We start from the raw sequence: 21,993 nt of genomic DNA, 5'->3' as shown, positions 1-21,993 counted from the left end.
AATATCCTGGATATAATTAAGGGACAATTTTACATAGTGAGTAAAGTGTGCTTGTTATTTGAAGCATGACATTGACTCTACAAATTTATTTATTTTCAACAAGAACAACCAAAAACTCCAACCCACAACAAACTCTGGGTTGCATATTAATTATATTGTACCTGTTTATATCCATTTCAGGGAGATTAGATCCAAGCCTAGTGGCATTATCAAACCAGCCTAGAAAATAACCATTTTATCACTTCCAAGCCAGATAGTTCAAGCCTTCTTTTCATATTGGTTGCCTTGAATAGATACCATCAGTTGCAAAGCATATAAAACATATAATATGTCCTGTTTTTGAATGAACTATGCGTTGATCCTAGCCTTAGAACCCACTAATACTTTTTTCTGTTATGCATAAAGAACAAAGGTAATGTATTACAGCATAATTAGTGATATTTTTCTTTCAGTTTTGAAATCATTTAGCAAATTCTGAAATAATTCTTAGAGGATCTAAAGATAACAGATGATCCTTTTTCAGTTTTATATTGAATAGGTTCTTAGCTAAGCTATTAAAGTTTAATTTGCATCAGAAACTGTGTGATGAATACTAAAACAGTACGCATTTGAATTGAACTCCCTTAGAGTGTATCTGTGAAGTTCAGATGACTTTTATCTACTAGTTCTGTGATTTAAGGATGCATTGTCACATATTATTCTGACCTTTAATATCCTAATTATTCTCTTGTTTATTACAGCCTTAGTAGAATTACTTGAAAAATTTGTGCTTCATCTCACTGAAAGCCCATCTGAATGCTGCTTCCCTTCAGTGGAGTATACAGGTACATTTTAAACATTTTGAAGTTTGAAAAAGACTCAGTATGTAACTAGATAATTAATGGAGATGTGTAATGATATTACAGATAGGCAGTTTCCTCATCCTAACAATCTCTTACTTGGTGCCATATACATTCCAGATACCATTAAGCCTCTTTTCTTTGTAAATGTCTAGGTTTCCTTGCAACTCTGTGATTCTTTCTTGAGCTTTCTTTTTCTCTCTCTATCCACTAAAAGTTGTTTTGCCTTAAGCAATGTTTTCTATTCTTCTGATTCTATCCATTGTTCCCTGGTGGTCTCCTCTGCTCATACTGTTTTACCTATCTCTCATATATTGATGATTTCAAAATTTATATCGTTCACTCAAAGATCTACTATAGGCTTTTTATTCTTATATTTCCAGTGGCCTAGTAAGTAAACATCACCTGGATATGCCATAGAATCCCTCAAACTCAGTATGTCTCACAAAAGATACATGCATTTGTCGGGGTTGGTGTGATAGGCATGCTAGCCTGTGTCCCACAGCAGATACTGAGAGGGCCCAGTCTCAGCCCTGGCTTCTTCTGCTGCAATCTTAACTGTGCAGGGAATTACTAGGTGACATGTACCCCTCTGAGCTGAGACATGTCTCTCCAGCTTCTATCTCATAGCAGATCCCTAGGATACTAGTATCAGCTCTAGTCTCTTCTAGAGCAGTTGGGGAGCTGTCTTTTCAGTGCAGGGACCTGCTAGGAGATGTGTGCACATCTGAGCCAGCATGATAGGCACATGAGGCTCCATCTCACAGCAGATCTTGAGGAGCCTAGTATCATCTCTGACCCCTCCTGTTGCAGCTGAGGAACTACTCCCACTTGTGCAGAGACCTGCTGGCTTACACATTCCTGTCTGAGCCAACGAGATCACCTATCAGCCTCCTTCCTAAGGAGATACCGAGGGGCCTAGTCTCAGCTCCAGTCTTCCTTATACAGAGACCTGCTGGGAAGCGCACCCATCTGGGGTTTACAGTCATCTGGACTCTGATTCCTGGCCAGAGGTCCTGAATAGCTCCAGTGCTCTCTTTGGATCTTCCCCATGTCTTTCTGGGCTGGAAAGCTATGTCAATCTCAGGCCTTGCAAAACATGCAGCAAGCCTGGGCTAGAGTGTTCTCTAGATGGATACAGTAGTCACAGGCTCTCCGAACTCTACAGACAGTCTGCTTAGAATCCCTGGAAGGACCTCTAGGAAGATAGGCACAAATAAAGCTAGACTGCGAAGAGTAAAATAAATACATAATTCTGCAGCATGTAGATATCATCGTGTGTCCACAAGTATTAAGAACATTCATGGAAATACGACCTCACCAAATGGACAAAATGAGATGCCAAAGACCAACCATAGAATAACAGAGATGTGTGATCTCACAAAGATTTCTAAATTGTTTTAAGGAAGTTCAAGATACTTCAAAAAAAACTAAGATCAATTGAGAAACTTATCAGAGAAATTTAATAGAGCGATTGAAATCATTCTTAAAAATTAAGCAGAAATCCTGGAACTGAAAAATAGAATGATTGAAAGGAAAATGAAAAAATGTAATAAAGAGCAACAACAGCAGAATTGATCACACAGAAGAAAAAAAATCAGTGATCTTGAAGACAATTTGAAAATACATAGTCTGAGGAGAAAAAAGGATGAAAAGGAATAAAGAAAGCTTATAGGATCTGTAATAACATCAAAAGAACAAATATTTGAGTTATCGTAATTAAAAAGAGAACTGAGAAAGACAAGGGCTAGAAAGTTTATTCCAGGAAACAATAACAGAAATATTTCCAAACCTGGAAAAATGTACAGATGACTAGATACAGGAAGGCCAAAGGTCAACAATTAGATTCCACTCAAATAAGAATACCCCAATACATATTATAATCAAACTCTCAAAATTCAAAGACAAAGAGACGATCCTGGAAACAGTGAGAAAAAATAAGCAAATAATATAGTAGGGAGCTCCAATATGCCTGACAACAGCTACTTTACAGGACAAGAATGAGTAGGACAATATACTCAAAATGTTGAAAAAAAAAAACAAAAACATGTAAACCAAGAATACCATATCCAGGAAAGCTATCCTTAAGAAATGAGGAGAATAAGACTTTCCCAGACAAACAAATGTTGAGGGAATTTATCACTTTCAGACCTACATACAAGAAGTGCTAAAGGGAGTTTTAAGATGGAAAGAAAAGGATGCTAACATGATTATTGCACTAATATTTAGTCATGATATGTTAACCACTTCATCTTTACTAAGAAGACTAAATGACAAACTATTAAAAAATGATAATTACAACAACTTTTTAAGGGATAGGCAATATAAATAATATAAATTGTGCTGTCAAAAATTCAAAATGGTGGTAGAAAGGAATTAATGTGTATAGTTTTTTTTGTTTGTTTTTGCAATCAAGTTATTATCTTTTTTAAATAACATCATAATAACTACAGGAAGGCTTTGTAAGCCTCATGGTAAACACAAACAAAAAAAAAACCTATAATATATACCCAAAAAAAATACTAGCAGAAAAAAATAAATGCAAAAGAAGGTAGTAAGAAAGGATAGAGGAAGAGAGGAGTCACACAATAACTAGTAAACAAGTAATAAAATGGTTATTATTAATAATAACATTGAATGTAAACAGACTGAATTTTTCTATTGAAAGATACAAAATGGCTGAATATCAAAACAGGACCTAACTATATACTTTCTACAAGAAACTCACTCCACTTATCAAGACTCACATAGACTGAAAATGAAGTAATGGAAAAAGATATTTTATGTCAATGGCAGCCATAAAAGGATAGGAGTAACTATACTTATATCAAATAGACTTTAAGGCAAAGACTATAAAAAGAGACCAAAAAGGTCATTATATAATGATAAAGGGATCAATTCAGTGAGAGGATATAACAGTAATAAATATACATGCACCTAACACTGGAGCACCCACATAAATAAAAGAAATATTGCTAGACTTTATGTGAGAGATTAACTGCAATACAGTTGTAGAGGACTTCACTCTACTTTTGGCCAAGGATAGATCATCCAGGAAAAAACTATAGAATCATTTCAATAGATGCTGAAAATGCATTTGATACAATTCAACATCATTTTTAATAAAAAACTGTTAACAAATTGGGTATAGAAAAAACATACCTCAACACAGTAAAGCCCATATGTGATAAACTCACAGCTAACATCATACTGAGTGAGGAAAAATAGAAAGCTTTTCCATTAAGATCTGTAACAGGAGAAGTTGTCATAATAACCTTTTTAGTTGATATCTCTACTTGGAGTCTGGTTCTTTTTCAAAGGTGCTCTTTACACTGCTCTTAGAGTGATCTTTGACATGTAAATCTAACCCACTCATCCCCTCTGCCATTTCTCACCATTGACCACAGCATAAAGTCTCAGCTTATTATCATGGTACCCATGATCTTACATTATCCTGCCCCTTCCTTTTCTCTAGCATCATACTTTCTTTCCATGCAGAACACTAAACTCTTCACATCACTCCCAACTACCCCCTGTCCCAGACACACATGTGTTCTTTATGCAACAAATTATCCTGTATTAGGTACTGACACTGTGACAGAAAAAGTCTTCCCCTCATGGAGTTTACTTTCTAGTGGGAAGACAGAAAATAAGTAGAATATTCAGTAAGTTAAAAGGTGTAATGATACATGAGGAAATACACAACAGAAAAAGGATCTGGGAAGTTTTAGTTAGGAGTGAAGATTACAGTATTAAATAGTTTTCATATAAAGTTTTATTGATGATGCATTTTATTTTATTTTATTTTATTGTTTATTTATTTATTTATTTATTTTTTACCACAGTTCAGCAGGGGAAGTGCAGGCAAGATACATGGGTATTTTCCGGGCAAGAGAGTGCTAACAAATGGCCACAAAGGAGACTAATATGGCTAGAAAGGAGTAAAGGAGAGGAATTGGTGGTGTTAAAAGTCAGATAGGAGAGCATGATACAGGATCTTGAAAGTCATTGCAGGGTTTTAAACATAGGCATGACATGCTAATTTGCATTTTATAAGAGCATTGTGGCTGTGGTGTTGAGGAAAGACTGAGGGAAGAGAAACGACTGAAGCAGGGAAATGAGTTAAGAGGCTATTGAAAAACAGGAATGGCTGAGATGAGGATGTCAGTAATAGAGACGGTGAGAAGTTTTTGGATTCTGGATATATTTTAAAGATAGGGCCAACAGAATTGGGTAACAGATTGAATGTGGGATATGAGAGAAAGAAAGGAGTCAAGGAGGACAATAAGCTATTTTTTCTGAGTCACTAGGAGGATGGAATGATTGTACATTGAAATGAAGAATAGGAAAGGAAGGGGAGATTAGGTGCTGGTTTTTTTGTTGTTTTAGATACTTGTTGGACATTCAAGTAAATATGCTTTATACATTCTGGACATGTGAATCGAGTTTAGACGAAAAGTGTGGGCTACAAATACAAATTACTAAGCCATCAGCTTGGTATATAAAGCCAATACATCTCATTGTAATTTCTTTCTCATATTCTGATTTAGTGTCTAATTCCTCACATTCCTGTAAATTTCTTTAGGGTTGTTTTTGTGTTTTACCTATCATTTCCTTCTCTGCACCTAGAACAATAATGTCAATAAATGTTTGTCAAATAAAGGAAAGAATGGATAAAAGAACGATGGAGGAAGGCTTTATAAAGTGTGTCAATTAGTATCTTAATTTAATAGGCAGTAGAGTAAACCATTTAAGATTTCTGAGCAGAAACATTACTTGATTCACCTGTACCTTACAAAGATTATTTGATAATAGTAACTGTGTAAAGGAAAAAAAATGGAGTACAGAAATGAAGTTTTCCACGGATGAATATCCAATACTTAAGGGGCAGTGAATAAAGAGACAGTGAAGAAAGTAGAGTTAGCATATACTACTGATAACAGATCATCTTTCCTGTAAGGGTGATATCACTTCTTCTTTTGCTGAAGAAACCATCATTCAAATATGTGTTATTTATTCAAGTTAGGCATATCTTTCTAGCCTTATTACCATTAACTGCCCAAACACATTCTGCGCATTTGCCTCACTAAATTTTTGCTCCTGTTGTTCCTTCTAGATGGATGCTTCCCTCTCCAAGACATCCACATGATAATGCCCGACTCACTTGTAAAGTTTCAGCTAGAATGTAACCTGTCTTATTCCTAAGCAGGATTCTGTCTTCTCTGCTCTGACTGCATTCACTTTAAACTACCATTTTGATAGTTTTATTATATTGTATATGGCTAAATTGTTACATTAGGTGTCAAACTCCTTTGTATCTTCAATATGAGATTTAATTATATATATATATACACATACTATATTCACATCTATATTCAAAGAAACATATTATAGTTCTGTAACAATTCTAAATATCTAACAATTCACATAATTAGATATATGTGAATATACAGATGACCCTATACTTATTTACACATAATGACATCTGATGCAAACCTGGGAAAGGGGTAAAGGAGACCTAAGAGAATTAAAACAAATAAATGAGAAGAAAATACAAGATACTATTAAACAAAAGTTAAGGTAGGTGAAAGGAATTGATATCTATTAATCACCTCTTTTAAATTTGGTATTATGTTGAGGCACTTGATACACCTTGTGTCATTCAACCTTATAACTGTTCTCCGAACTAGACATAATCGTCATATTTAAAATGAGGAAATTGAGGCATAGAGGAAAGAAAACATAAATTGGGAAGATATTTTAAAGGAAAGCATTTGTGAAGAAAATTATAATCTTATGAATGAACATAAAAATTTATGTGAAAAACATACAGCTTTTAATGGTTAAGTTGGGGAGTAATAGGAAATGGGTAAGAAGTGTGATAGTCATGGAAATTTGCATGACCAAAGTGGGCATTTCTTTAGACTTAAGCATAATAATCTCCAATTTGTATAGCTCTCATTTGCACATTGTTTTATTGGATCATATTTTCTGTAGAAAATCTAAAATTAAAATTATATTGTATATATTATCTAAATATTCAGCAAAACTAATTGCTCAGTGTGCGTGCATTACTGCCCTCTGTTATGTTTCTAAATTATGCTGAGTGAGATCTCAGATGTCAGCTTTGTTGAATATATTAGCTAGGCAGATAAACCCTGAATGCGGATTTAAATTCCTTAAAGGTTCCAGCTGAAGCTATTCACCAGTCTTATAGTAAAGCCAAAAAATGAAGTGACTTTCTGTTGATTGATTGTTTAATATTCATTATTGTGATATACTGAGCTTGTTGCTAGTACATTATTTTCTTCCCAAGGCTTTAGGTATTCTCATCCTTTATCAAGTATTTTTTAGCTGGTGGAACAATGATTTTTTTATTATAAAATTTCACTCTATTTGCTTTAAATTAAAAATTGTTTTGATATAAAATGTTTTAAAACAAATACTGGGTACATGTATTCAATGTTTTTTTAGGTTTCTGGAAATGAGAAATTGATTATGTTTTAAAAAATGACAGCCTTCTAAACCCTAAGGTAGTTGAAATTAGAATTACACAATCATCCATCTGTTGTTAGCTCCCTCAGGATTTCAATCCATTATAAAATTTGCAAATCTGGAAAAATCAAATTAGTTTGGCTGTTTATCCTTTTAAAGAAAGAGAAAAGAACAAACAGATAAACTTCTGCACATTTGCAGTTTGTAAATTCGTATAGGTATCTTTCCATATCTTAACAGACCTTTCCTTTTTGTTAGTTCAATTCCCTAGTTCAAGTTGGGAATTTTTTTCTAGTGTAATTGCTTCTTCGAAATGATAAATTAAATGGCCTTTTCAGGGTGATGTGTATTTTTATTTCTTTTCTCTTTGTGATGCTAGTTAATCAAAAGGTTAGAAAAAAAATCAACATTTTGCTTGTTTCACCTTTTGATTATTAAAATATAGTTTTAAATTTAATTAAATACACCTAAACACCTTTTATACTTTCTTTGAAAAACAAAAATGCTCTCTTCTGTCTTACATTTATGAAACATTTGTCAGTAAAGCACAGTGTGTGATAATTGCAAAGAGATATTTAATATGAACCTTTCCTCAGGAAGGAAAAATAGGGCATATACCTAAAATTAGGAATTAAACAAATTGCAGCATATAGTAAGGTAGAAAATAAAAGAAACAGTTTTTCAGCTGGCTACTTGGTTTCAGGCAGTGTGCTTTTTAATATGCTATTTGAATTTGGTGGTTGTCAATGAGGGGTTTTATTTTAAGGGCCACAGGTATCCAGTAGAAAATGACGTCAGTGTCAAATTGGTGCCATCATGGAAAATAGGAGGAAGCGTTAATAGAGAGCAGGAGTAGTACTTGTGCTGCCTCCTGGGTTATTAGAATGGAAAGAAACAAGAGAAGAGGGGAAAAGTGTTCCAGGCAGGGATAATTGCATAATCAAGATATGGAAAGGCTTTTTTTCCCAAATAACACTGACTACATCAATTAGGAGGCTGAGACATGTACAGTAGACTGGTCACAAGGTACTGAATTCTGTGGTAGTAAGAACTGAATAAAATGCATGGATACAATTACATATTAGAAAAGAAGCAACAGAACTTACAGACTGACTTTGGGAAAGGAAGCAGGGAGGAAGAAATGTAGTCCATTGATTCCTTTGGGTAGTAAGAGTTTTCTTAAGTTAGGACAGATAAGGGAGGGCATTAGGAGAGTCAGTAAGCAGCCAACCAGTAACTGCCTCTCCAACCATAGATTTGTCCTTCAGTGGAGAAACTCTTTACTCTTCTGAAAATTTATTTTTTTCCATACTATTAGGTGCCAGGCAGAATAGATTTAATTTCTTCTACTGCTGCTGTATGTGCTAGCTTTGCAAACCAAAAACAGAACAGAATTCATGACCCACAATGAGTGATCTCAGTTCATGTCACATAAATTTTGTCAACTCATTTTATTTTGAAACTGTTGCATTTATAGTTAAAAGTATTGGTTATTTTGAATAATTTAATGATTAACTCTAGCTTAGATTGAATTAAGTATTGTTAGTGGGTAAGTATGATGCTATACATGTCATTGGTTGATTGACTCTTCAACAACTTATTTCATTATTCTTTTCACAGTGACTTCAGGGAGTGGGAGCTATCTCTTCTATGTGTTACTTGATTTTAATATACAGAAAATATTTTTAAGTCTATGTCTGTTTTCTTCTCCATCTTGCTTCTAGTTTGATATTTAAAGTACAATTTCTTTTGTTGCTATTCATTGGATGTTGGTTCATTCACTTATTCATTCATTCATTGTTTATTAAGTATGTATTATGTATCCTACACACTGTATCAGTTAATTACTCATTACCAGCCATGCATATGGATCAAAATCCTCTGAAGATGTCCATTTTTAAAATTATTTAATTTTACTTATTCATTTTTCCCTATCAATTTTGTTTTATTTTTGAGATTTCAGTTCCTGCCTTATAAGTTAATGTAGTCCAGAGTTTTATATAATAAAAGTTTCTTCCACCTAACTTTTGTTGTCTGAGATGTATTTGGAATATAAAATTTGCTTGCTAAGTTATGATTGTGTATCAATGATATACAGTGATTTATTGTATATTGATATTGTATATCAAATATAATACAAATTTAAAATGGAAACCTCTTTTTTTTGTTTGTTTTTTTGAGATGGACTCTCACTCTGTCACGCAGTCTGGAGTTCAGTGGCATGACCTCAGCCCACTCCCACCTCTGTCTCCCAGGTTCAGGCAATTCTTCTGCTTCAGCCTCCCAAGTATCTGGGATTACAGACATGTGCCACCACGCCTGGCTAATTTTTGTATTTTTAGTAGAGACCAGGTTTCACCATGTTGGCGAGGCTGGTCTTGAACTCCTGACCTCAGGTAATCCATCCCTCTTAGCCTCCCAAAGTGCTGAGATTACAGGCTTGTGCCACCATGCCTGACCTGAAGCCCGTTTTTAAATATGTGCCCCTAACCCATTTTCTGATGTCTTCCTTCCTGCTTTGGGAAAGTTTTTATTCCTTGCATATTTTTATCTGCATAGTTTTGTTCATACCAAAGTTATTTACATCTCTTTCACATCAGTGATTTTTTAAAATGGATATTTGATGTTTGTTTTGGTATGCCAACACTTCCATATATTCTCATTTAAAAGCTTTTTTGAGAATTTGCTACACTACATTAAAGTGAAATTTGGATAGTGTTGTATAACTGTCCAATTGTAACTATATCTAAATTTAACTTTTATTCCTTCAAATGTAAATCTCAACTTTATTGTATAAGAAATAAACTGTAGAGGTCTTTAAAAATACAAATGACTGGACATTCCCTCTTGGCAATCTTATTTAGTAGTCTGGAGTCAAGTCTATTTATCTTTAGTTTTAAAAAGTTCCTCAGAAGATGAACCACCATAGTTGAGAACCATTATCTGTTGAAATGTTCAGAGTTAATTTTTTACTCTGAAGATACAGTGTCATAAAGTTTTAGAGAGGGTCTAGACCTTGGAAATTATTTGTACAACTCTAGGAAAGTGAAAGGACTCATCTCAGGCCTCACAACTAGACCACTATGTAAGAACTCTTTTCTTTCACAGGGAAGAACTATTTAACACATCCAATTCCTTTGGACAACTCCTGTCACCTTGCTCCATAACTTCATTACATTCTTCACTGATGTGTTAGGTCAGTGTTTCCTGATAGAATCCACTGTGATCCGTGGAACACATCACGATGGGAATGCCCATTCTTAACACCTTTCTCCACCCACTGCACACTCATCCTTTACCAGTAAGATAGCTATCTATATCATACTTTCCAGAAGAGAAAAATCATTAATATTACTATAGGCACGCAGATCTATATATGTTAAGGTTCAACTTAAATGCCACATCTTCCTAACTAGACATAATCTCTTCATCTTCTGAATTCATGTAACACTTTATCTGTATCATTCCTATTTCATATAGGGCTTTAAAATACCTTTATCAGAGTTATCTATATACACATTTGATCTCTGACACTGCTTGGACAGTTTTTTAGGGAATGAGGTATGATTTATCTTTTATCCCTCATAGCTTCTTGCATGGTGTTCCATACTTACTATATCAGAGATAATTTACTAAGTGGATGAATGAGCCTGGAAGTGAAATAGATTATATTGATAGTATGAGAAACACCAATGTGTAATGAAGGAAAAAAAAAAAAAAACTTCATGATATTCTGAAAACCTAGGTTTTGGTCTTCTCTACCACTAGGTAACTATGTGATGAGTCTGTTAATTGTGTGTGCACGTATTGTGTGTTCATGTGTTTGTGTGTATGTATGCATGCTACAGTTTTCTCAGCCAGAAATTGAAAGTTTCAGCTAGACCCTGAATGCTGTTTAGTTGTGCCTTTTAGGGTTCACTGTTAGTTTGGTCCTCTACTGTTCTCAAGAACTAATCCAGACTTTCAGCCTCACCTGCAGTCCTCTGTACTATGCTATTTCTATTCTGAAATGGACTTTGTAGATAATATAAGCAAGCTAATCACTATCTTATTTGTAAGAAATAAATGAAAAGTGATTCATTATGAAATGTTTGGATATATTACAGTATAAGATATAACTAACCCCTTCTTCACTTTTGGTTAGATGGTTACAACAACTACTTCGCAAAGAAAACTTGGCCTGCAGGAAGAAATTCATTCATTCTACCCTCATACATTAAAAGTGGAACACTGATTACTTAAAGATTAGTATCAGGAAGGAAATAACCATGCTTGTATATATTTGTAATTCAGAGTTTTATGTATGCATTGCATGATGAAAGTAGTATTTCTAGATCACTTTTTGGGTCAATGGCTCTTTTTGTTCTGAGAGCCAAGTAAAATAGATTGTTTTAAAACTACTATTGTTATGTATTTAATATGTTTTCCAATGCTTTTTATGGGAAAAAGTTACTTGTAAAAAGTTTTCTGTTAATTCCTTTGAAAATGTAACTGACAGTTCCTAAAAGAATGAATTCATCAGTGTTTTCAAAATTCACATTAAAATATGTAAAAATATTGCTTTCATCAATTTTCAATTAAAATGTGATTATTATGCAAACTTTTATACACTTTTATAACTCAGTTTTCTATTGTCTTTAGCTACTGATGCAAATGTGAAGAAGGAAAGTCTTTCATCTGTGCAGCAGCTTGGCATTAAAATGACTGTCAGGTATATTATAGGGAAATATCTCCCTTGTGCATTTCTAGAATTTGTTTTATCTGCCTCATATGTGCTCAGTAGTATTTAATTTAACAACCAACTATTTTGTATACTTTAAATGCAGAGTTTATCATTCGGAAAATGACTTTGTTTTTGAGGATATTGGCACATGATTAAATTACCTCTCCAGGTAAATCAGTTACAGTTCATTGTTATTCCAGAGGCCAATTACAGTGTGTTTAAGCCCTCATGACTATCAGGTTTTTTACAAAAATAACATTGTAAAAGTCAGCACGTTGGTAGCACAGTCATACTATTTTCTAGAATCTGATTAATTCCATGGTGATGAGTACGAAAGTACCTGAAGGACAGATGCAGAAGTTAAAATTAAAAAACTTATTGCAGTTTGAGTTTTTAATACTCAAGTTGTAATTCTGAAAATAAATGGGTGAGCTAAACAGCGAACAGAGAGTTAAGGACTGAAGCCTTGAAACTTCTGTTTCTTGCTTATTAAATGGGGATTTTAGCATTCCCATTTTACTTATAGGGTCATCTTCAGAATCAAATTTTAAAAAGATACATGTAAGACTTGTTTAAAAAGCTGAGTATTTTTATAAATTCACAGCATGATGAAAGTGATATTTTTTAATAATTTGAACTTACATGCCTGTATCACATAGGGCATATGATTCTCTTAATTATGTTTTGTGATGCTGTGCCTGCTTTTTATACAAATATTTTATAATGCCCTATTGCTATTCTGAAATGGACTTCATAGATAATATAAGCAGGCTAGTCACCTATTTTTTAACTCTATATAATATTTGTAAGAAATAAACAAAGTTATTATGAAAAGTTTGAATATATTACAGTATAAGATATAGCTGGCGTCCAAATGCAAAATCATTGTGACTCCAGCAGCTACAAATACAGACGGATTTTTCTTTTCGTGCCTCAAATACTACAGTGTGGCCACGAGCAAAGAGACTTTTTTTTTTTTTTGTGATGGAATCTCGCTCTGTCACCCAGGCTGGAGTGCAGTGGCACGATCTCGGCTCACTGCAGCCTCTGCCTCCCAGGTTCAGGCGATTCTCCTGCCTCAGGCTGCTGAGTAGCTGCGATTACAGGTGCATGCCACCATGCCCAGTTAATTTTTGTATTTTTAGCAGAGACGGGTTTTCACCATGTTGGTCAGGCTGGTCTCAAACTCCTGACCTCATGATCCTCCCACCTCGGCCTCCCAAAGTGCTGGGATTACGGGCGTGAGCCACCATGCCTGGCGCAAAGACACTTTTTAAAAAATGGTGAACAATTATTAGTAAGGTTTCAAAAGTACAGAAGTACAAAAGAAAAATTACAGAAGAAAAATTACAAAAGCACTACCTTTGCTTGATTTATACACAGTTGCATTGTATGTATACTAAAAAATACAGAAGTTTTTGTAAGACAGAATTAGTTTCAGATAATTATAAACAACTTTTTCATCCACACCAGTAACAAATAGGACATTTGCAAGTTACTGTTCAGGACTGTCCCATGTCTAATCACCTGGCCCTTGCTTATTAAGTACCAGTAGTGCCCCCTAGTCACTATGACAATCAAAAATAGTCCTACAAATTTCCAGAGTGGCCCCTGAGGGAAGTACCACCTCCATTTAGGACCATTAGACTGTTTGAACTCTAAAAGTACTTCTAGACTCAACATTTTGTAAAACTAACCTGTCAACATTCCATGTTTTAGATTAAGTTCAGAAAAAAATGCTTACATTATACATTTCATCTACAGGATATCATCATGTTATTCTCTCGTTACTGGTTCATCTTCCTTTAAAGTTATCAGTATTTGCCAGATGAATACTGTTAATCCAAATATATCATGATCATCAGAAACACATATTGAGAGCTAATCTTTTATAAGTGTTCTGTATAACATAGTTATGCTAAAAGAAGTAATTTTAAAACGTTCAATGCAAGACCTGATATGTTTTATGTTTTGCGGGCTTTTAATATAGGTATGGCAAATTCCTCAATCTCTTAAAAGATGGTGCAGAAAATGATCTTACCTTAGTTTTAAAGCATTGTGAGAGATTCCTGAAACAGCAGCAAACTTCCATAAAATCTTCTCTTCATATCCTTTTTGAGTATATTCACAATAGCTTAATTTTTTTCACATATTTTTCATGATTCTTTGATGGTATACCTTGACACATTTATAGCAAAATAGTACTTTAAGCTATATTAGTGATTTGTTATGATATATTCTTACAGTATTTTATTCTGTATTTTAAATATGAATTTTGTTAAATTGAGTTGTAATCATTATATTTAGTCTCATTCATTGAATCTTAAACTGAATAAAGACATTAGAATGTATTTTCAGACCTGTCTAAGAATATTTAAAAACTAGGTTTCATAAATTCAGAATAAGAATGTCTGCTTTTTTATTTAAGATATCCATTTTATTTTATTTACAGAATTTTAATATTTTATCTTACAAAATATTGTAAAGTTTTCTTAACTATGTTTTTCAGTCTGCCTGCAAGGGAATTATGCTGGCCATGACTGGTTTGTATCTTCCCTGTTCATGATAATGTTGGGAGACAAAGAAAAAACATTCCAATTTCTTCGTCAATTCTCCAGGCTTCTGACTTCTGCTTTTCTTTGGTTGCCAAGGCTACATATTTCTGTAAGACTTCAATTTGTTTTTAAAGGAGGGTTTGAAATTTTAAGGAACATTATCCTTACATTCACTGGGGCATAATTTTGTTTGTGAAGGACTTTGTAATATACTCATTTTTCTACTTGAATGTTTTTTGACTAATTCTCTGATTATATAGATTTGACATTTTCTCAAATACTTGTTGTCTTACCTAATAGTAATTGAATGATTTATATTAGAAGCATTTTCATGAAGTAGAAACATGATAATGAAATAAAAATGATAGTTATATTAGTTAAATTCTGCACCTAAAAAGAGAACTATTGACTTGTGTTTTGTATCATTGCTTGGTTAGAAAGAATCTCTGGCTGATTACGGTACAAGAAAATCATTTCTTAGGAAGATATTATAACTATTTTCTATAGAAGAAGAGAACCACTCATATTATATACATTTTGGAAATCTATACTGACTATTTATTAAAGTATTGTAATGTATTTTAGAAGATTTTACTAGTCTTATGCAATCTCAGAGGTTACTTTAGAGGTAAGTATATCCCTCAATCAATTTATAATGTTTATGTTTATTTTATTTGTTTATTGCCTGTTGTTAAGATTTCCAACTAGGGGAAACTGCCAAAAATATCAGCTATGCTAATGTTTCTCAAACCTTTTCCATGACATGTTGCATTTGGACAGTGAAATCACATGACAGTCAAGGATAAACTAAGGGGATTGGCAAGTATCTATGTGGAGATGAAAATATTCATTAGGTGTTTTTTACAATATATATTTGTGATAAGGAAAATAAAATCAATTCATCCTGGAATACAATAAATATTAAAATTTTGTAATGTTATGCTTCAAGTAGCTATATACAGTTACTTAAAAAGATCATCCAATTCTTGTTCTTCACCATAATGAGAAATTTTCCTCCCATGAGCAGAGGGAAACTAATGGCAAAAAAGTATGCACTAGTTTTTCTCTAGTCAATGGAACTATTTGCCTGCTGGTAACCAGAATTTGAGTAATTCTATTCCTTTAAACTGTCCTTGAAGATTTTAAAAAATCTAACAGCCTTTTCACTCTTTCATTTTCAAGTGTAATGTTGAAAATCTTTTGATAATGGGTATGGATTTTGTGTCCAATCATTCATTCTTCTGTCAAATATTTTAAAGTAATGTCTACATTCCACTAGTCTTAACAGTTCTGCCTTTAGTGTTCACATTATGACACCATCTAAACATCACCAGTGAATCATATTGAACCATAATTTTGTAAAGTTGCATTTATACTTTGAGCCTATAGAATAGTACATTTTTTTCATAACATCGACCATCTTGTGTTCTGATAGCATTTCTTGCTATAAAACTGAAAACAAGCAGGACTCTAGCAGCTTGAATTTTGTTTGACTTACCATTTTGATAGCATCATTGAATATGGAATATATGAATGGAAGGGAGTGACACATTACTGGCTCGGGGTTTTCAGAATGATCTCTTGATGTAAAGTCTTGACACCTTTCTACTGATGCAGCTACAGTGTCAGTGAAGACTTAATGCAGTGCCTTCCATAGCATCATTTTTTCTTTTCAATTACAAATACATCAAGTTGAATGTTTTATTACCAGTAGTTTGTTTTGATGCTTCTTTGTAAAACAGATGACATGCTGTTAAGATTCCTCTACAGGAATTCTATCTAGAACTGTTAGCTAAGTGCTGCTACTAATATCTTACATTTATACGACAGTATAAATGTTTTTGACTAACAATCTTTTGAATTGCTATTTCCCCTATGTCACTTGACTTGATAGTACATTCAGTAAGTCTTAATATATTATTTAAAAGTGATGCCTTTTCTATTTCATTTGTTCTGTTGTCTCAAACATTGTGGTGATGGTTTCTATGCAATTTGATAATATGAACAAATCTGCAGCATGATGACAGACACTTTGGCTATAGCTGTTGATAGTACACACTTGTCTACCTTCTTTAGCTCAGCCTCACATTATTGTAATCAGCCTCAAAAGAAATCAACCTATTTCCTCAATTCTGCTTACCCCAACCTCATTACCCTGTCCTATTTTTTTACCTTTTTTTATAGCCTATATCAAGTCCTAATATTTATTTATCTATCTATACACTTAATGTAAGTTCTTTGAAAACAGTTTTCTGTTTTGTTCATAGATGTGTCCCAAACTCTAGGCCCATAGTAATCACTCAATAAATGTATGTTGAATGTGTAAATTTATATATATATAAATATATATATATATATATATGTTTTTTTTTTTTTTTTTTTTTGAGACACAGTCTCACTCTGTCGCCCAGCCTGGACTGCAGTGGCATGATCTCGGCACACTGCAAGCTCCACCTCCCGGGTTCACGCCATTCTCCTGCCTCAGCCTCCCGAGTAGCTGGGACTACAGGTGCCTGCCCCCAGGTCCAGCTAATTTTTGTGTGTTTTTAATAGAGACCAGGTTTCACCGTGTTAGCCAGGATGGTCTCGATCTCCTGACTTAATGATCTGCCTGCCTCGGCCTCCCAAAGTGCTGGGATTACAGGCGTGAGCCACGTAAATTAATATTTTAATAGAAATATGTAAGGATCTGTAAGCTTTTATTACTCTAGAAAATGTATATGAAAGATATTAGATCCCCTGCATTCATAAGAATGTTGTAAACAAATGACCTTAAAAAGGTTTAAAAAAAATAAGCTTAGGATAAGCAAAACAGGAAGTAATGAAACATTAATTTGAAGTTCTTAAAATTTTATAAACTATGACTGTATTACTCATATGAGATAAAAATAGTTTGAAAAATTATTCTTTGAAATCATTTACATCGGAAGAATCCTTTAATGTATTGATTTAATTAAATTATCTTCAATTATTCTTTGCTACTAAGAAAAAAACTGTAAATGATGAAATAGTTATTCTTTACGGAGTTTGATCAAGAATCAGAGTTTGGCCAGTTGTTAACACTGAAGCCATTAATAAAATGATACATTTTTAAAAATCAGGAAATTATTTTCATAGTAGAAATATCTAATTTCAAAGAATAAATTAAAGTTATGATCATAAATTTCCTCTCTCTGTAAAAGCATATGAAAAAGGAAATCTAATTAAACTGAAATAAAAACCAGAGTATTTTACATGCACATACAAACAAAACTCCACTGATGATAAATCAGGCTAAAGTAATACTCAAATGAAGTAATATAGTTCAACAGGAAATTCATGTAATAGTTATAATATAGGGTAATCACTACAGAAGCCTTCCCTTACTCTTCTTAAAATAACAATTACCTAGTTCAGAAAGTTCATGGATTTAAAAATTCTAATGGTATTCAAGTATAAATTTACATTTAAATTTTACAATTATTAGAATGGCATGACATACTTGTTACCCCTTTGTAGAACATCAACAAATGTAAGCCATGTGACCAATCACTTGTAGGAAAGATGTCTAGTGTAAAACCCCTTCCCTTTTTTATATGTGACTATAAGTCTTAATCATATTTGCAGATTCAGTTTTCCCATTTTTTTTTCTGAGAGGAGAAAGATTGATGTTATCTAGAATTATAGAATCAAAGTTTTAAAAATCTGCAAAATTTTTTGTTTACCTCTATGCATGATGCACAAGTTAACTACAACATTGCTGTAAAGCATGGTGCATCCTTTGCCCACAAAGCCTGAAAGATGGAGGACTAGACTGGACCAGACTAGACTGAATCTGTTTGAATTGGAGAGTTTCAAGTCTTTCTAATGGGTCTTTCTATTTAATTTTCATAGCAACGTAGAACTAGTTTTTTTTCTTAATATCAGGAATAAAATGACTGATCAAAAGATCTATAATGGAAGAAAAAAACTAAGACTGCTATATTTTTAAGCATAAATCTTTTATTATTAATCACTAAAGTAATATACAGTATTCTGAAGAGTGTTATGTTTTAAAGTCCTTGCTTCATGTTATGTCACTTTCTAGGATCTCAAAGCCAATGTCTTTATTGACAATTTTTTTGCACTTTGTCTTAGCATAGTTTATATATTATATTATTAATTAGATGATGCTAAATGCTGCATCTAATTAATAATCTAATATATAAGTCCTGCATGTGTTCCATTAATCCAATGTTCTGAATGATAAAGAGTTACTGTCCTTTCAGAGAGTGGTGACTGTCCTTTCAGAGAGTGGTAAACAAATTGCATCAAAACTCTATAAGTATAATAAACAATTTATCATTTGATGATTCAGAAGACCTCATATTATATTCATGTGACTTAGAGCTCTCACTATTGATCTAGTTTTATGAACAATATTTACTGTAAAATAGAGGCATGAAATGGTAATTAATAGACCAACTAATGAAACTTTTTATATGATGAGCTTACTTTATGACAAAAAGAAAAGACACTAATGATTGCATACTGTGCAGTCTGTGTTTGCCATCATTAGTGTATTTTCTTTTTGGCATTCAGTCAATAATATGTTGAGTGTCTATTCTATGCAAGCCTTGGTATCAGGAGCTGTATTACCACAAAGTATGGCAAACTTTCTTCCAACAGAGTCTAATTTGTAAGAGTAGAACTCTTACCTCAATTCAGGGAGTCCATTACATAACAATAACATTTTCCTTGAAAATATAATTAATAAATCTATTGTCTTTATCTCTTAATGGACCTACTCTAAAGGTATTTCTAATGTAGCCTAGAAAAGACACTGTATATGAATCATTTCCTATACATAGAACTCTTATGCTACTATTAGACATGTATTCAGAAAATTATTACCTAAGTTTGCATGGAAAAACTAAAATACATTTATGAGTTGATTTTTGTTTTCATATATGTTTGTTAGATTTACTCATTCTACAAAAAGTCATTAGTGAAACACATTGCAATATTTCACGAAAGAAGATAAATCAATGGATACTGTTTCTCATTCAGTCCATATTATTATTTTAACAACTCAGTAAAAAGTTTTCTTTTTGTCCTACATATCGATATAAAGTTGGCTACAAGATGTCCATTTACTGTGCTATCCTTCATTCATTAATGCACAAAAATAATGTTTTTTTCAAGTACTGTGAGGTATCTCCTGGAGAAACCTTCATAAATATACATTTACATAAATATTTATGTTTCTACAAATATATATTTCTGCAGTGTGAAATAAATCATTTATGACAAATGATAAAACAGAAAAACCACTGTAAATCAACTTGCTGATTTCAGAAACTTTAGTGTATAACTCAAACCTGGATTCTTAAAAGCATCCTAGCATTAGCAATAAGGCTTTAAATAAATCTTCTGTATTTCAACTCATATAATTGCTATGAGTTTAATTTGTTTTAATTTAAAAGTATTAACTTTATTTTATTTAAAAAGTTTGAAAATAAGATGTGTCCAGTAAAAGCAAGAAAATAAGATGCCTTTTTTGCAGTCTTTTAATTATGTAAAGTCTTCAGATCTAATTTGATTAACTTTTTTTATTGATATAATTGCTAGTTGAACAGTTTTTCTTTACATAAAATTATTTATTCAGGTTTATTACTCTGTTAAAAAACAATTATTATGGGTATATGTCAGATTGATAGTAATACACAGTACATTATTGATCATTTGCAATGATAAATTGTACCTAAGAACTAAATTGAAAAGATAAACAATATGTTTGTAAATATAGATGTGTGTATATATTCACATGTATATAAGTAACTATCAATCTAAAATTATATAGAAATAAACATAAATTTTATACAAACTAGTTGACCTGAGAACCTTGATGGGAATGCCTTGTGCACTTCTTTCCCAGCTTTAGAGATGAGTTTCTCAAATCATTCCCAATTTGAATTATTATTAATTCAGGGTCAGATTTAGGCTAATATCAACACAGTAAAGGGCACAATGCAAATATCTTCAAGAGCTGACAAAGCTAAAATCCTTTGACATTATAGAATCATTGGCCAAAGCCAAGAATGTTAAGCATATTTCAATACACTTACTATTAAAATGTAAAGTATTACTCGTGTACTCACTTTTATGTATATTTATTCTTTCATGTAACAGCCCTCCTCATCTTTCCACAGGATTTAAGTTGCCAAGATTATAAATTATTAACTTTATTCCTGAGTCTTGGAAGGTATATAACACTGCCTTTATCAAAATTTCTTCTTTCAACACTGTTTAACATTCTGACTTTTTACTTTACATAATTATATTTACAGTGATGTTATGCCACCATATTAATTTTGAAGCAGCAATTTGCAGCAAAAGGAAAATAGGTATGTTGGATTATTTTAAATGATCTGTATATTTATTAAATAATAAAATTAATAAAATTTTTAATTTTTCTCTTTTATGCAGAGTTACCTACCTAATGACACTGTAGAATCTGGCATCCATCCAGTATATTTTTGCAGCACCCATTATATTGAAATGCTACTGAAGACTGAGTTGCCTCTTGTGTTTTCAGCTTTTCACATGTCTGGTTTTGCACCATCACAGGTAATCCATAAGGGAGTAGCATTTCTCCAACTCCTTTATCTCAGTGTCTTCAAATAAAACTGTGTTCTCATCAAATAAGGAAATACCTTTAAATTAATAAAAGTGTATTTAAAATCCTCAAGTTAGCTTTTCTCCCCAGGCCTGTTATCATGTAAGTTTGCTTTATAATGCTTTCTACCATTCACAGAATTTCAGCTATTCAGGGCATAGACCTTCTGAAAGTCTGTATGACATGTAGGCTTTTTAGTGGAGATGGTAATACTTGCTTCGTAATGCCAGTGATTAACTGAGGTAACACAGGGCAAGAATTCTTCCAACATTGTTTGGTATATGATATACTGTGTCTTGTCTAACAAAAAATCCCCATTGATTAACCTGTGTGCCTCAGCCTTGGTTTCTACTGTCGGGATCTAGGAAGGCTTAATGTTTTTTTCTGGGGCCTCAAGTTACACAGTGCACAACCTTGGTGGTCATATACAGCCACAGATCCTTCTTTCTGTGTATAGCCAGTCCTTCGTTGGTGGAGGTGTGCATTGTTGCTTCACTATGTTATAATTAGGCTAAAATTAATATTGTAGGGTTTAAACCTTCATCTGTCTTTAGAGTTAAATCTTCAGGTCAGGGTCTGAGAGAGCAGAAATACTTAATTTAAAGTTGTAACTATTAATAGTTTTAAGGCTCGTGACTCATATTATCAAATAAATTTGATTTTATTCTCCTAACAGAAATGAAGACTGTCCCTATTCTTCATGTTTGGGTATTTGGATTTTTCAAAACTAATCACTAATTTAAT

The 21,993-nt window shown here is 32.8% G+C and overlaps 1 protein-coding gene across 3 annotated transcripts in view; it reads left to right on the top strand.

Annotated features, from left to right (window-relative positions):
• Positions 1 to 21,993, top strand: part of TBC1D32 (TBC1 domain family member 32) — a 270,320-nt gene that overhangs the window by 219,712 nt on the left and 28,615 nt on the right. For all 3 annotated transcript variants that reach the window (XM_063620893.1, XM_055262795.2, XM_063620888.1), the window contains 5 exons: positions 741 to 824; positions 11,976 to 12,045; positions 14,048 to 14,163; positions 14,567 to 14,721; positions 21,060 to 21,200. In XM_063620893.1, the coding sequence (XP_063476963.1) occupies positions 741 to 824; positions 11,976 to 12,045; positions 14,048 to 14,163; positions 14,567 to 14,721; positions 21,060 to 21,200 (566 nt within the window). The remainder of the gene's footprint in view (positions 1 to 740; positions 825 to 11,975; positions 12,046 to 14,047; positions 14,164 to 14,566; positions 14,722 to 21,059; positions 21,201 to 21,993) is intronic.

Source organism: Symphalangus syndactylus, chromosome 2 (assembly GCF_028878055.3).
Source record: "Symphalangus syndactylus isolate Jambi chromosome 2, NHGRI_mSymSyn1-v2.1_pri, whole genome shotgun sequence".
Lineage (NCBI taxonomy): Eukaryota > Metazoa > Chordata > Mammalia > Primates > Hylobatidae > Symphalangus > Symphalangus syndactylus.
Note: the sequence above shows the minus strand (reverse complement) of the source record. Positions and strands in the feature narration are given on the sequence as shown.